This window comes from Asterias amurensis, chromosome 1 (genome assembly GCF_032118995.1).
Source record: "Asterias amurensis chromosome 1, ASM3211899v1".
In the NCBI taxonomy this organism is placed as follows: Eukaryota; Metazoa; Echinodermata; class Asteroidea; order Forcipulatida; family Asteriidae; genus Asterias; species Asterias amurensis.
Window position 1 is genome coordinate 4,058,945 of NC_092648.1, and position 15,438 is coordinate 4,074,382.

At 39.1% G+C, this 15,438-nt stretch overlaps 1 protein-coding gene across 4 annotated transcripts in view; it reads left to right on the forward strand.

Moving 5' to 3' along the window:
• Window positions 1-15,438, forward strand: part of LOC139942909 (alpha-actinin-4-like) — an 85,011-nt gene that overhangs the window by 47,074 nt on the left and 22,499 nt on the right. For 2 of the 4 annotated variants that reach the window (XM_071939739.1, XM_071939731.1), the window contains 4 exons: window positions 3,062-3,296; window positions 4,364-4,450; window positions 8,157-8,244; window positions 15,121-15,199. In XM_071939739.1, coding sequence (XP_071795840.1) covers window positions 3,062-3,296; window positions 4,364-4,450; window positions 8,157-8,244; window positions 15,121-15,199 — 489 coding nt within the window. Of the gene's footprint in view, window positions 1-3,061; window positions 3,297-4,363; window positions 4,451-7,358; window positions 7,447-7,743; window positions 7,832-8,156; window positions 8,245-15,120; window positions 15,200-15,438 lie in introns of all 4 variants that reach the window. The other 2 variants (XM_071939745.1, XM_071939753.1) reach the window with 2 other exon arrangements.

Genomic DNA, 15,438 nt, shown 5'->3' on the forward strand with positions numbered 1-15,438 from the left:
CCACAGGACAAGTTTGGAAGTGGTGTTTACTTCATGTACCCCATAGCGTTTTTTACTAGGGCCAAACAAAATAAATGTTGTGTTTCTGGTAGCGATCTGAGAACAAAATCCAGGTACGTAGGTCGGAAAATAGATAATGTACGCTGCTAGGCTAGTGTTAAGGGTGAGCCCTGCATAGGTTAAAATGACCCTTTTTTTTTCTCACACAGGCCCCCTACAGATGACGTGTAGTAGCACCATTGTTTCATGGTAGCACTCGGAACAGTAGGCCTAGAGCAAAGCTCAAAAGATTTCACAATATTTGACTAGAGGGATTATTAATGATAGGTCTACATTTTTAATCTGTTTACCAAGAGGCCTCATCTATAGCTTAGCATGATACAGTTACTGATTTGACATGAGTGGGCATTGCACTGGCTATGGATAGTGATTCATGACTCTCTGCTCATGATTAACACAGAGATTATCAGGGATTAGGTGAAGTCATAGAGTTATATTATAGGAACTAGAGGGCGCACTGGCCTATATACGCGACCCGGCATGCACGCAGGCAGCCATTTTCTAAGTTGACAAAACAGGCATCCCACAGCGTGTGTTTGTGCAGCCAGCATGTGTTTGTGCAGTGTAAGTTGACAAAACAGCATCGCGTTGCGTTCAATAAACACAAACTCCAACGTGTACTTCATATTGAAGTGCGGTCCCGTTGCGGTTGTGCAAGAAGCATCACCAGTGTAGTGCGCCCTCTAGTTCTTGTATACATGTAACTCTATGGGTGAAGTGCATCTTCCCCCCCCTTCCTGGTTCACACACACCCACTCAAGCAAGAGTGTCAATCCCTCAGGGGTTAGGTGAAGTGCCCCCACCCCCTTTCCTGGTTCACACACACCCACTCAAGCAAGAGTGTCAACCCCTGCAATCAGGGACCTCCTATTATCCTCTTTTGTTTGTACTTCAACTTTTTGGCAACACCTCCCATTGGTTTTGTACACACTGTCCAACTGGGGACCTTCACCCAATTGGGAACCCTGCACACATTTTGTACAAATATATGTAGCATTACATGGTCCCCGGTTGGAATTGTAACTTTGCCCAACTAGTAACCCACATTACATCATTGTAGGGGATTTCTTAAAGTATTGCCATTCTCTGATCTTGACCACGGTTCCTGTACGTTTTCCCCAGAATGGATTTTGTCAAGGGCAAGCGACCTTGTCCCTACATGTACATGTGTAACAGTGTACACTATTAAATGACACTCAAGGCATGACATACATGTACAATGTATGACCCTGACCAGTGACATTTCCCCTAATTGTCCCTGCTTTTATCAGCATGCAGCATCCTACAGAACCTCTGTTTATACATAATGCGTACACTGAACATAAAGCTTAAAATCATCATTGTCCATCTTCAAACATATAATAGACACTTGGTACAACTACCCTGTCTTATAAATTTTTGTAAGTTGAAACTCCTTACTGTAGACTTTATTAGCAAATAATAAGCAGACCGTGTATTACGACGTGCATGTAAATTATATTATGATTCATATTTCTGTATTGAAAGTATTGATGCGTGAACTTGGTGAAGCAGTTGATTGATATTCTGCATCTATTATACATGTATGGTTGCTTTCCTTGCACTAATTTGATCATGAGTATCTGCAACAACAACATCACTTCCTGGCTTGAGCCTTGAGCATAAGCCGTGAATGTCAAGAGGGGAGCAGAGGAAGTGCGATCCGTCACGAACGCTCTAGCACGTCCATGGACACAGGATGTTTTACAAGGGGAAAAATTTGATAATGTGAAAAACTGAACGCTCTAGCACGTCCATGGACACAGGATGTTTTACAAGGGGGAAAAATTTGATAATGTGAAAAACTGAAATGCTGGGTTTGAACTTGTCCAGCGCAAAATGTTACGCATTGTAGTTTACAATGTATGCCATATTTGTACAACGTACATTGTATTGATACAATGGTTTTGTGTGACGAAATATGAATTAATCTTAAAGGCAGTGGACACTATTGGCATATACTCAAAATAACGATCAGCATAAAACCTCACTTGGTAATGAGTAATGGGGAGAGGTTAATAGTATAAAACATTGTGAGAAACTTCCTCTGAAGTGACATAGTTTTCGAAGAAAGAATTTTCCATGAATTTGGTTCAGAACCTTAAGTTTAGAATTTCAGGTCTCTAGGTCTCGAAATCAAGCATCTGAAAGCACACAACTTCGTGTGACAAGGGTGTGACAGAAAATGAGTTTATAAGAACTGGATTGGTTTTTTTGTATTTAAGTAATCAGAAATATCAGAGCTTGAGTCCTGTTCTCTAAACCACTCGGCCACGACACGCCACATCACTGTACTGTGATGACTTTCCCTTGGCCACAAACTATTCTATGTGCACATCTACATGTATACATGTATCCCCTTATAGAAAAACCCTTCAGGCACATAACTTCATACCTGGCTCTTATAAGACTGCCTTGAGACAATTCTTGACATATTTCTTCTAACGTTTAATGAATGAATAGTATCAAGAGGGCTTAATGTGTGCAGTGTAGATGCGGTCATTGCATTTGTACACATTCAATTTATACACTGTACATTGCAGAACGAAACAACAAAATGATAGGATAAATTAATAGAGTGATGTAATAGGATAAAATGATAGAATGAATTGGTACAGTGCATAATGAATAATTAGAATAAAATTATAGAATAAAATGATGGAATGAAATTTACTGTTATTGAAATTTTGATACCGTATCTAGAATGATGAGACAGATTGAATTTTGGATACATAGAAAGTAATGATGACATTGAACTAACGGAATGAAATTAAATGATTGCACTCATAAAAAATGATGGTCTGAAAATGGCTATAGCCCCAATTCATAGTTTGAGACCCTTTTGTGTCTTTAGTTTACACTGTGTATGGTAATTGGGTTGATGACAATGTAGTGTGGACCCCATACTGTCTGCACTGTATTTTGTCCTTCATGAACTTCTCAGACATACTGACATTAACTCTCCTCTCTCTGTCATCCTCAGACATTCACAGCGTGGTGCAACTCCCATCTTCGGAAGTCAGGAACGCAGATCGAGGATATTGGCAAAGACTTCTGCAATGGGCTGAAGCTGATCAACCTCCTGGAGGTGATCTCCGGGGAGAGACTTGCGAAGCCTGAGAAGGGAAAGATGAGGGTGCACAAGATCTCCAACGTGCAGAAGGCCTTGGATTACATCCAGAGTAAAGGGGTGCGGCTGGTCAGCATTGGGGCAGAAGGTGGGTTTTGCTGGGTGCCCAGACACCGTCAACACAAAATCTAAAACTAACAGCACAGAGCTGACAACTCTCCCTGATTCTGCAGAAAGTTCCCTGACGTGTCTGAAAATAAACCAATGTTTCCATGTTCTGATGGACAGTTTGACAATCTCTTTCTATCATGATAAAAACAATTGGCTCTCTGCAAATGTTGGCAGCTGTGCATACACAGGGCAGGGCAGTTTTTCCTTAGTAAAGAGCTTGCCATGCGGGCAAGGAACACCAAGGCACAATCCTGGGGGTGATTTCCTCTGATCAGGCATGCATTGAACCAATTCTGAATTACAAAGTATTTAGCCCTAATACTTCCTGATAATTGGCGTGTCACTAACTATAAACGACAAAGATCTTAAATGCAGTAATAGCAAGAAAACATGTTATTCCCAGGCGCTTAAGTTCACCGGACGATAGCTCTGGTTTTTTTCAGCAGTTTAGTGTGAGTTCGAATCCCGGTAGTGACACTTGTGCCTTTGAGCAAGGCACATAACCATGCACACACTGTAGGCCTATAATTGCTTTGTAAAAAAAGTTTGAAGGTATTGCACTCAGCTCTACCAGTCGCGTAGTGGATGATACCAATGCATACATCCAAAGGAATGTGAGGGTGCGTTCGTTTAGCTTCCCTGGGTCGACCCCGGTCTGTCCCGGTACGTTCGAATAGCTTTGACGGGCTCACCCGGGTCAGCCCCCAGTGCCCTGCTTGTGGAGTGGGTCACTTGTGGGTGACCTGAGGTGCATGCTGTCACCACGAGAGGGCGAGTGTGATCGTTCGAATTAGCTCTTGTCAGGGGCTCACCCGAGTGAGCACTGCGGGGCCGACCCAGGGAAGCTAAACGAACGCACCCTGAAGGGGGTAGCCCAGTATTCAGCCCCCAGTAGGTGGCAAGGTCAATAGCCCAAATCAAATAATTTTGGGGCCAAATTTAACAAAAATCTGACCAAGCATTTTTGAATTTTGAACCTCATGTCGTGGATATTTTTTTCTTGAAATTTAAAATTCTTCTAAAGAATTGTTTTGTCTTTTGCAGAGATTGTTGACAGCAATTTGAAGATGACGCTGGGTATGATCTGGACCATTATTCTCCGCTTTGCCATCCAAGACATTTCTGTTGAAGGTAATTTATACACGCACAAAAATTGAACATTTACTTTTCAAAGCCGTGCTATGATCATGATGACAGTCCCTCATTTAAAAGGCACTTGACACCTTTGGTAAAAATATGTCAAAGACCAGCCGTCGATTTCACAAAACTCTTCCTAACTTAAGACTAATCTTAGGACTTAGGACGATTCCCAACCCTGCACTGTAGCATGCAGACCTTAAGATTAATCCTAAGTTAGGACGAGTAGGACGAGTAACTCGTCCTAACTCCAGATAAGACGAGTCCTAACTCTTTGTGAAATCGACCCCAGTATCCTTACTTGGTATATTACAAATTCATTGTGAAAATTTGGGCTCAATTGGTCTTTGAAGTTGCAAGAGAATACTGACCGACAAGACACCCTTGCTGCACAAAATTTGTGTGCTTTCAGATGCCTGAGAGAGACTTCAGGCCTGAAGTATTTCTCAGATTTAAATACTTTTGAGAGAAATTACCTCTCTCTCAAAAACTTATGTACGTTACTTCAAATAGAATTGTGTCTCGCAACATTTTATCGATGTTGCTTGTGACCAAGTAAGTTTTTTGGAGTAATTACCAAATGTGTCCAGGGCCCTTTACTCCACTCCATTTGTACTCATTTGATTCAAAGGATTTGGTTTAAAACCTAATATTAATCTGATGAATTATTGCATGTACGTATTATACAATTTGTGGGTGAGCTCTGTATAAAAATCACCCTGTATCCAATGGTATCTATAACTTACTGTATGTTTATTATATCCATTGCATGGTTGGCATGCCTGTACTGTATCATATATCCCCAGCCTCTATGAGATCTAGTAGCTATTCATGTTGGTTGGAGGTCAGCCCCCCCCCCCCCCAGATGAGTAGATGTCGCACATTGCTGATTGACTTTAGATTGCGTCCCTGTGGTTCCGGATGGCTGACTACCGGGCGGATCACCTTGCCAATCCTAGCCATAGAACTGCATTAAACGCTTGGTAATAAATCCATCAAGGATAACAAGCTGAGTTGAAACTCAAGTACAGTGAGAAGCTAATAAACGCTAGTAATCAGTTAGCCCTCCGACATCGACGCCACTATAAGTTGATCATTGTACAACTGCTCGCCCACTGTATCATTTACGCTTCATGAAACCAAAGTTCAAGATTTTCATGAGTTTTGGTTCTTGTAGGTATTTTGGTAAAGTAGAGACACATTAACCCTCCCACTGTTTGGCCCCTCAGTATCATCCACTGTGGTTTTGATCTTTTATGATGAGTGTTTCTGTACTGTTTGAAAATGTTGACAAGTTCAGGCCTGGAATTATGTACACGAAGGCAACAGAGACCTTGAAGGCACTGGACACCTTTGGTACATGTAGTTGTCAAAGACCAGCATTCCCACTTGGTGTATCCAAACAAACATTTAAACTAATCAAAACTGTGAAAATTTTGACTCAATTGGTCATTAGAGTTGGAAGAGAATAATGAAAGAAAGAAAAACCACAAATTTGTGTGCTTTCAGATGCCTATAAAAGGCTTCAGGCCTGAAGTCTTTTAATATTTTTAGTAAGATATTACCTCTTTCTCAAAGACTTGGTACCTTCAGAGGGAGCTGTTTTTCACAATGTTTTATACTATCAACAGCTCCCCATTACTCGTTACCAAGAAAGGTTTTATGATAACAATTATTTGAAGTAGTTACCAATAGTGTCCAGTGCCTTCAATGTCCTCTTTTAAACCATGAAGAGCTTCACCAAATCATTAATTCATTCCGCTCACACAATTTGTCATAATTCCTTGTACATTGTACAAATAATGCGATTCCATTTTCTCTTCAGTTTCATTTTGTCATAACAAAACTTGTTTTACACTGATCGGAATGTTAAGAAAAACATGCATGTCCATTTATACACGTGTTTAGAACTGTAACATGAGAGGTTTTTGTTTTCATGCAGGTACTTCATGTAGTGGAGACAGCCTTTCACACAACATATTAACAACTTGTTTCTTCCCAATCTTTGTTCGTAGAATTGTTGTTGTACCCCAGTACAGTAAGAGCTAGTTTAGATTTGGGGGATTAAAGACACTGGACGCTATTGGCAATTGTCAAAAACCTGTCTTCTCACTTGCTGTATCTCAACATATGTATAAAATAACAAACCTGTGAAAATTTGGACCCAATCGGTTCGTTGCGAGATAATAATGAAAGAAAAAACACCCTTGTCACATGGAGTTGTGCGCTTTCAGAGTTGTGCGTTTTCAGCTTTCTAAATCTAAGGTCTCGAAATCAAATTCCTTGAAAATTACTTCTTTCTCTAAAACTACATCACTTCAAAGGGAGCCATTTCTCACAATGTTTTATACTATCAACCTCTCCACATTACTCATTACCAAGTAAGGTTGTGTGCTAATAATTATTTTGAGTAATTACCAATAGTGTCCACTGCCTTTAAAATAATTTTTTTACCAGGGTTCTCCCCATGCACTTGAGCTGATAGGGTATCGTGCCGATAAGCACAAATTGCAGCCTGTTTGCATATCAAATTCACAAAATAACTCAAGAAGTATTTAGAAGCTTTTACGCCAAGATAAACACCAGGTCTGCAGTTACACGGAAGCCATTGCCTTCGTTGCCCCTGGTGCCCCTTCAAAAATTTCTCGTTGACTTTAAGATTTTCCAATGGAAGTGCCCTTTGCAAAATGAAATTCCAGGACTGACACACCAAGTAGAAAATTTTCCAAGGATCTCTTTTCAATTCAGCGTACTTCGGCCAAGCTTCAAAACTTTGGGGCCAGAAAGACCCACAGCTTTTGTAAAATCCGGGGGAGAACCCTGGAGTCACCCTTTTCTAAGAAAGTGAACACCAGACTTGATTTCATATATGACAATATTAATGATGGTACGCCTGTTTCAGCCCATTCCTCCAAGGACGGCCTTCTGTTGTGGTGCAAGCGCAAGACTGCTCCCTACCGCAACGTCAACGTCTCCAACTTCCATCTTAGGTAACGCTGAGTGAAAGAGAGCATGCCGAAAGCCCACCCGTGGTTTCACTCCTATTATCAAACGATTTTAGGTTTATTTATGTAGATTTCCTAGACAGTGTGTTCCTACTGACGATTTAATAACAGCATCCGTGACCTGCGATGGAGTCTAATCAAGCGTTTTTTATCCATTTTTTAGAGTAACTTTGTTTTAGTGTTGGTATACTATAAAAAGGGCATGAGTTTTTTAAACTAACAATGTGCATGAAGTGAACTTTTCCCTCCTTTTTACCGACATTGGGTAATTAAAATGTACAGAAATGACCGCTAAGGAAGGTCTGTTGCTGTGGTGTCAACGCAAAACACAACCCTATAAGAATGTAAGGGTCACCAACTTTGACACAAGGTAATCAGTCTGGCCCACTAGGGCGGACTTTTAATAGTTTAGTAGACCCCTTGCATTGATCGCCATCACTGATGAATCGTACACGCTGATGAATCGTACACGCTGATGAAACGTGCACTCTGATGAAACGTGTGCACTCAAGAAGAGTTATCATTGGCTGCGAGTTATGCGCAGCGCCTACACACGCACACATTTCCAGTGTTTTTCATCAAAGATGGCCGCCAATGCAATCGGTCTGTAGCAACACATTAACTGTGCATGTTGGTGCATTGCATGTAACCTTTTTGGCATGGCCATTTTGGTTTGTTATCTTGTCTAACCACAGAATCCACGGCCAAAGAAGGGCTGCTCTTGTGGTGTCAGAGGAAGACGGCCCCTTACAACAATGTACGCGTCCAGAACTTCCACACGAGGTGATATCATATTGTTGACTGTCCCAGTTCACTCCTCTCACCCACCCATCCACCCTCCTTCCTTCATTATTCTACTGCAACAGTAGTCTGTCTGTAAACGTCTGTACTTAAATTACTGTGATCTTGAAGCAGAGTTGCTTATCCACCAGGAATTTATGTCGGTTTGACGGAATTTAAAGGGGCTTATTGACGTCAAATTGATTAAAATGGTGCCCTCACCAGAACGAGGGCTCCCTAGCATAATGAACAAAGTAAGCAGGGCTTTATGAAATAAAACAATTTGGGGAAGGGCTTAATAGCTTTTAATTTTGACTGGGGCAGAAATTGTTTCACAATACCAGATTCAAAATGAGAAAAGACATTTATCAGAAGACCAGAATCAAAATGATAATGTAACCTGTTTCAGTTTTGATTTGACGGGTAGTAAAAACCACATGATGGTACGATCATAAAGGCCTATTGTGTTTAGATTTGTTATCTATTGGTTTTGTGCAGGTCAGATACATGTACAGTAGTCGATTAAATAATTTAAAACGACCTTGATCATGCTGATCATAAAACTGTTCAGACAATAAGTCGACTTACTCAAGATAGACAACAGCATAGCAAAAAGAAATCACAACTTCAGTATGTAAATGTAGGAATGATAAATTGTACACTTTTCTTTGAAGTCAGACTTTTTGTGTCAGCCTGGTGAAGAAAGTCAGCTGTAAATCGTTCTAGAGAAATTGTGCTCTTTGATCTGTTTCCCTAGTCGGCTAGTGCTGAATACACATCCCTAAAGGCTCTGTGAATTCCTTAAAGCTCTGTGAAATCTAAACCCCAGGTGGAAACACACTCATCTCAACATGCCTAAAGTTTTGATCCTAGTTTTAGACTTTTTTTGGTCAACAACAACTCTCGTCCCTTACTGTATAAAGTTACAAAACCTAAGATAAAAACATTAGGTATGAATTGTACCACATTATGACTTTACAGTAGAAAACAGATGTCGCTTATAAATGCTTAAATTAAAGGTTTGAATCCCACTCTAGTCAATTCTTTGTTCAACCCCACAAATCATTTCAAAATTTACCCAGTCAGTTTCCCTTGTGGTTTATATTGATAAACTACAAGAACATGTAAAATACAATAGGATATAATCAGAATTATATGAAATAGGAATTTATGGGGAATATTGGCGCTCGCATTTTGGGATGATGCTGAGGAAGAGCAGGGCTCAATGAGATATTTTTATCTTCGTAATTCATGTCATACGATCATAGTCAGATATTTTATTGCCTCAATTTATGATGAGTTTTTTTTTTTCTTCGTCTGAAGCAGCTTGGCTTGTCAACCATCCTTTGACATTTACCAGTCAATTCATTTAACCTCATCTTCAACTCGGCTCGTTCTGGGTCGGTTGTGATATTGAAATAATTAATTTTTGACCTCCCCATTATATTGGCATTCATTACTGAAAGTCAGGGCTGAGAGGTTGAAAGGTTGTAATTTCTGGTTTCTCAATCAGGATGAATGGAAATAATGATATTCTCTGGCATCAAATTGAACGTCTAAGTAGTATTTCAGAAGTTTGAGTGCTACTGACGCACATTTGGTTAAAGTAGAGGGGTGCCAAGGTCGATATTCAGTCCAATGCACTCATTTGCCAATAACTAAGACATGTTAGAGAGGTTTGCAGTAATACCATGTGAAAATCTCTTTAGAGAAGTGTTTGTTCTGGGAAAAAAATGATGACTAACGACTCAACGTTTCGATCTGTATGCTTCCATTTCCAATAAAAAGTGTGTGGACAAATGAGATATCTAATCTGATGGTCTACCTGATACACTTCCAGTGCAAACTTTGTCAATATCTGAGTCATCCACTTGACGTGACATTTGAAGTTGTAGATGGGTTTGTTTATTTCTGTAGTTTCATTTTTAGTTCATTCCTGAACTTTGATGGTATTAAATCAAAGCGGCATTGAAATTTATCTTTTGACGACGCACAATTCCTCGTTAGAGTGTTCAGTTGTTATTAATATCCAATGACGTCACGTTTCAAATTTTGTTCTGAAAGAGTATAAAACAAAACGTGAGGTTAGAGACTTGAGAATGCTATCTATTGAAAAATGAGTGCGTCGTCACAAAACTGAATTATTGGACCTTGGAGGCCCTCTTTATTCAATTGTTTATTTGTTATTTATTGCATCTTCATACATGATAAAAAGATCAGCGAAAACTGTTTTATCTTTATGTCATGTTTTTTTAAAAATGGCGGAACATCAACAACAGACTAAGAAAGAAAAAAGGCTTGTCAGACAAAATCTCACAATGCGTTTTGTATCAGGAGTGAAACCTTACATTAATCAATTGAACAGCAATCTGTACCCTCGCGTTGTTTACCACACAGTGTTGAAACGCACTGGTCGCCTGTAATAGTCTGCAGATGACTGCATGTGTGTAGTGACAGTACAGAGACACATCCGTCTCGCACCATACCCACTCTTATCTCTTAGATATAGCCACAAGAATTCAGTTAATGCGGAGAATGAACGACTTTTGAAGGCGAAAATAGTTCCAATGCTTGGGCCGGCCTCAAGCGGGCACGTGCTCCCATGGGGTCGGACCTTGTGAGTTTGATGTCTCAGGTAGACAGTGGGAGTATTACGTTGCAATCAAATGATTAAGATGTGAAACGCTGGATATTAAATTTGACAGTTGTAGCTGGGTGGAAAACCTTGTGTGGGTTTCATGAGATGAAACAGAGACTGTAGTCAAATGAAAATATAAATGAATTTGTCTAATGTGAAAGTGTAGATAGAACATTGTATCTGTCTCATTTTGATTGTGGTCAATGGTTTTCAAGACAAAATGCAAGATACATGTGTGACTGACAGTATGGAAAGTATAGTGTTTGAAAAGAAATGTGTTAATTTCAACAGTTTTTGGGGAAAGATGAAGCATGTTAGGAAACTGAAATTTACTCAGGCAAGTTGTAACAGAGGTTTCAGATAATTATGCTTTAAATAGATAGTGGGCTGTTCCTATTAGTACATTTTTCTTTCAATTGAAGATTCATTAATTATCAGTACGTTTTAGAATTAATGATTGCTGGGAGCCCTCAAGCCTGGTTCATTTCTCTTCATTCTCTCATTGTGTTTTTGGTCATGTTCGTTTCATATGACACTTTTTAAAGGCAGTGGACACTATTGGCAATTACTCAAAATAATTATTAACATAAAACCATTCTTGGTTACGAGTAATGTGGAGAGGTTGATAATATAAAACATTGTGAGAAACAGCTCCCTCTTTTAAGTGACGTAGTTTTCGAGAGAGAAGTAATTTTCTACGAATTTGATTTCGAGACCTCAAACTTAGAACTTGAGGTCTCGAAATCAAGCATCAGAAAGCACCAAGTGAGAAGAAACACACCAAGTGAAAAGACTGGTCTTTGACATTTACCAATAGTGTCCACTGTCTTTAAATAGTTGTATATTATATGTGTGTTTCTGTTCTTGTATACCACACCCATCCACCTTATTTGACAACAACCCATCCTTCATCCTTGCCCACAAATCCTTCAACCACACCCTATTACTGCACCATCACCTTCCAACTGTACCCCAAACCTCTTAACCACACCCTTTGTTTACATACTTCAACCGGTACCCCTTAAACTATATGACATCCCCATTTACCACGCCCACCATGCCCTTTTTCCAAACCCTTCAACTGATACCTTCCAACTATACCCCAAACCTTTTGACCACACCCTTTGTTTACACCCATCTGCCCATACCTTTAACTATTTGACACACCCATTTACCACGCACGTGCATGCCCACCACACCCTTTTCCACACCCTCTACGGACACCCTTAAACTTTTTAACCATATTATATCCTAAACCTACATTGTATCATCCACGCCCTTTGTTTACACCTGTCAACCATTAACCATACCCTCTGACCACACCCTTTCATCATCATCTCATCACGGATTCCTATCACTTTTCATCGCTTCTCACTCTAACCTGACTTGAAAGAATGCCAAAATGGAAACTGTTTCTTTCAATGCATCATGTACTTTTACTTCTCATTTTATAAAAACAAGTCCCTTTAATTTTTATTTTCACCACTAGTGTGCATATTTGTTATCATTTGAAAGCCAAAATCAATATCTTTCACAGATATAAAAAATGAAAAAGCGTAGTTCTTATGAAAATATGAAAACACACATCTCTGCACCACGGCTTCAGCCTCTATAATTGTTTTATCATGTCTGACGGTGACACAGTATCTAATGTACACTATGCAGTGCTGTGAATGTTATTTCAGCTAGTTGTCTGAACAAGCTATTGAGCGAAGTTACATGATACCTGTGTATATTATTCCTGCATTGGATGATCTCCTTGGGGGATAAAATGAAAACGGTTTACAGCAGAAGTTTGATTTTCGTTGGAGTTTGGATGCATGTACAGCAAAAATGTTTGAAACTAAAACTCAAACTGGCAAATAGTTCCTACTCATTTTTTTGGCTCAAAACGACTTGACTTTCTTAGGCCTGGAATTACACACAGGCAACTTGGCCTTGATGCCCTTCAGAAGTTTCCCATAGACTTAAAAGATATTGCAATGGAAGTGCCCTTTGCAAACTGAAAATGGCCTTGCCCTCTCAAAGATGAAATTCCAGGCCTGTTTCCTACAGTATTAATTGTACACTGAGATGTCACTGCACTGTTTACCAGTGCTGCCGTTTCAGACTGGTTTATTTTCATCAGCATTTTTTCTTATCCCATTCCCAATGTACATATGTGTACTTACTGCCAAGAGTAAATAATCCAATGTGTATCTGCCCTGGATATCTACACTCCAGCACAAAGCAATCTATTAAAACGCTATCACTTTGTGCATCAGCAATAGAAACTATGCCTGTGTTATAACATGTCAAAGGTCGCATAGCACAGACAGTGTGTGTTTACTCACTTTTAACACCATCGTTATTGTTTGATGCTGTTGTTGGTTTTTTCAGGGGGTTCGAAAATTAGGGCGGGGATCAATCTGAGATATGTTTCAATTTGCAGTTTGGTGACAGATAATAAATATCTGGTGAAGGCTGAAAATAAATTTACATTATTTTGACCTTTCAGTTCCATGGTCATTTATCATATCCAGTTTTTTTTTTCCAAAGAAGTCTAGAATTTTAACAGGGTCAAAAGTTGAAATAAAAGAACAATATATTGCTTACTTATAGCAAAAAAAAGGAACAAGTAGATGAATACAAATTGTCTTAAAAGTGTTGGCTGCTGAGTCAAAACAAATCAAGTGAACATTTAAATTTATTTCCCAATAGAAAAAAAGTGAAACCTACAAGTTAAGTTAAACAAAAACATAAAAATGGGGTTTGTAAAATAAATTTAATTTTACAAATTTTAATATACGGCAAGGGTTGACTTTGCTTGTTGTCTTTGCATGTGAAGATAAAATGCATCCGTTTATCTAACCTTTCTTTATCATCACAAGTTTATTTGTGAGATGATTTTTTATTTTTTCAAGACCTGCATGGGAAAGCCTGATAAGAGTTGCACTGAATGTATACACTGGGGATTTAGGTTCATTCCAAATTTGGAGTAAAATTTGTATGGGTCACCAAAGATTGACAGCGACAGCATGCATTAAAAGTTACAAATTGAACACAAATCAATTACTTGCTAGAATGATCTCACTTTGCTTCTTCTCCTCTGAAATCTTGTGTTTCACCAAAATCCCCTCTCCTAAAATTATTTTATTTATATTTGTTCAACTCACTTGAAAATTGAACCAAGTGTTGGAGGGTTAAGCAAGCAGCAGCATGAACTATCTTTCACAAACAACAATTGACATTCATTCCTGCAAAAAGAATTTCAAATAATTTCTTAGTTGGATTTCCTAGTAGGATAACAAAAAATGGAAAAGTCTACTTAACTTTGGTGTGCTTGCTTTTTTGTCTTTAACTGCATTTGATTTTCTGGAATGTGTCCTTATATAGTTTAGTTATTAAAAAAGCTCACTTACAATAACAGAAGAAGATCTATTACAAGATGTATTGAATACTCCAAGCAAGTACTGAAAGTTGTGTACATTTTAGAGATATTCACAGAAAAGGAAACAAATGTCTTTCAACGAGTCTTGACAAAATCTGACAACACCAGGTTTGAATCCCACCCAAGTAGCCTGTGTATTCCTTATCCCCCGCAAGACTTGGAAAACACTAAGTATACAGTGCTTCTCGCACATCCATTTAATGCTAAAATCAAGATCAATGTCTGATTTAGTTTTTTTTGTCTTTTCATTTTTCTGACACCCAAGTGATTTGCCACATACTAAATACTTTCTGTGTCCTGGGCCCAATCTCATGGAGCTGCTGGTGCGTCACAAAATGATGCTTACAAGAGTTTAGGTTACCAACTAAAATGCCATTCATTTCATGAAAAATGTAGCAGGGGCCAAGACTAGGCCCTGCTGGAAATAAAATTTCTAGTCTACTCAGATGCAAACTAAAAGAGCATTTTTGTAAACAACATTTCCCCTTAAAAGGTTTACATGCATTTTGCGTGTTTTAAATTGGAACACCATGTTGTCATAATAGATGTTAAATTTGCATCGGGGATACAGAATATTAATTTTGGTTTTGCCCTTACCCTAACACCGATTGGTGTAAGCACTGTATACATAGTACTTTCCCTATTCAGTGATTGCCGGTAGCTAGAGGCAGTTCAAATACTATGTTTTTAGCAGCGGGCACCACAACGATATAATAGATGTTAATTTTGCATTGGGATAAATAATGCTGTCAGGTAAGACATAACGAAACCTGTGACTGATTTATTTTGTTTTTTCCCCCTTGATCATCAGCTGGAAGGATGGTTTGGCGTTCTGTGCTCTAATCCACAGACATCGTCCTGACCTTCTTGATTACAACAGTCTAAGTAAGGTAAGTACATTGTACCCAACCTCGTTCCCAGGGGTGATCGATCGCTGCTTGCTTATTTAACCCATGGTATTTGTTAGTAGGCCTATTGGAATAAGCATTTGGCTGATCCGTTCTCATAAGGCATCATGTTAGTTTTCCCAAATACACATTGCAGTTAACTGTTGAATGAGCTGCATGCTGATCTATAGCTTGATCGCTAGCTAGACCAGCATGCACCTCATTCTATGCCTATTACGCGT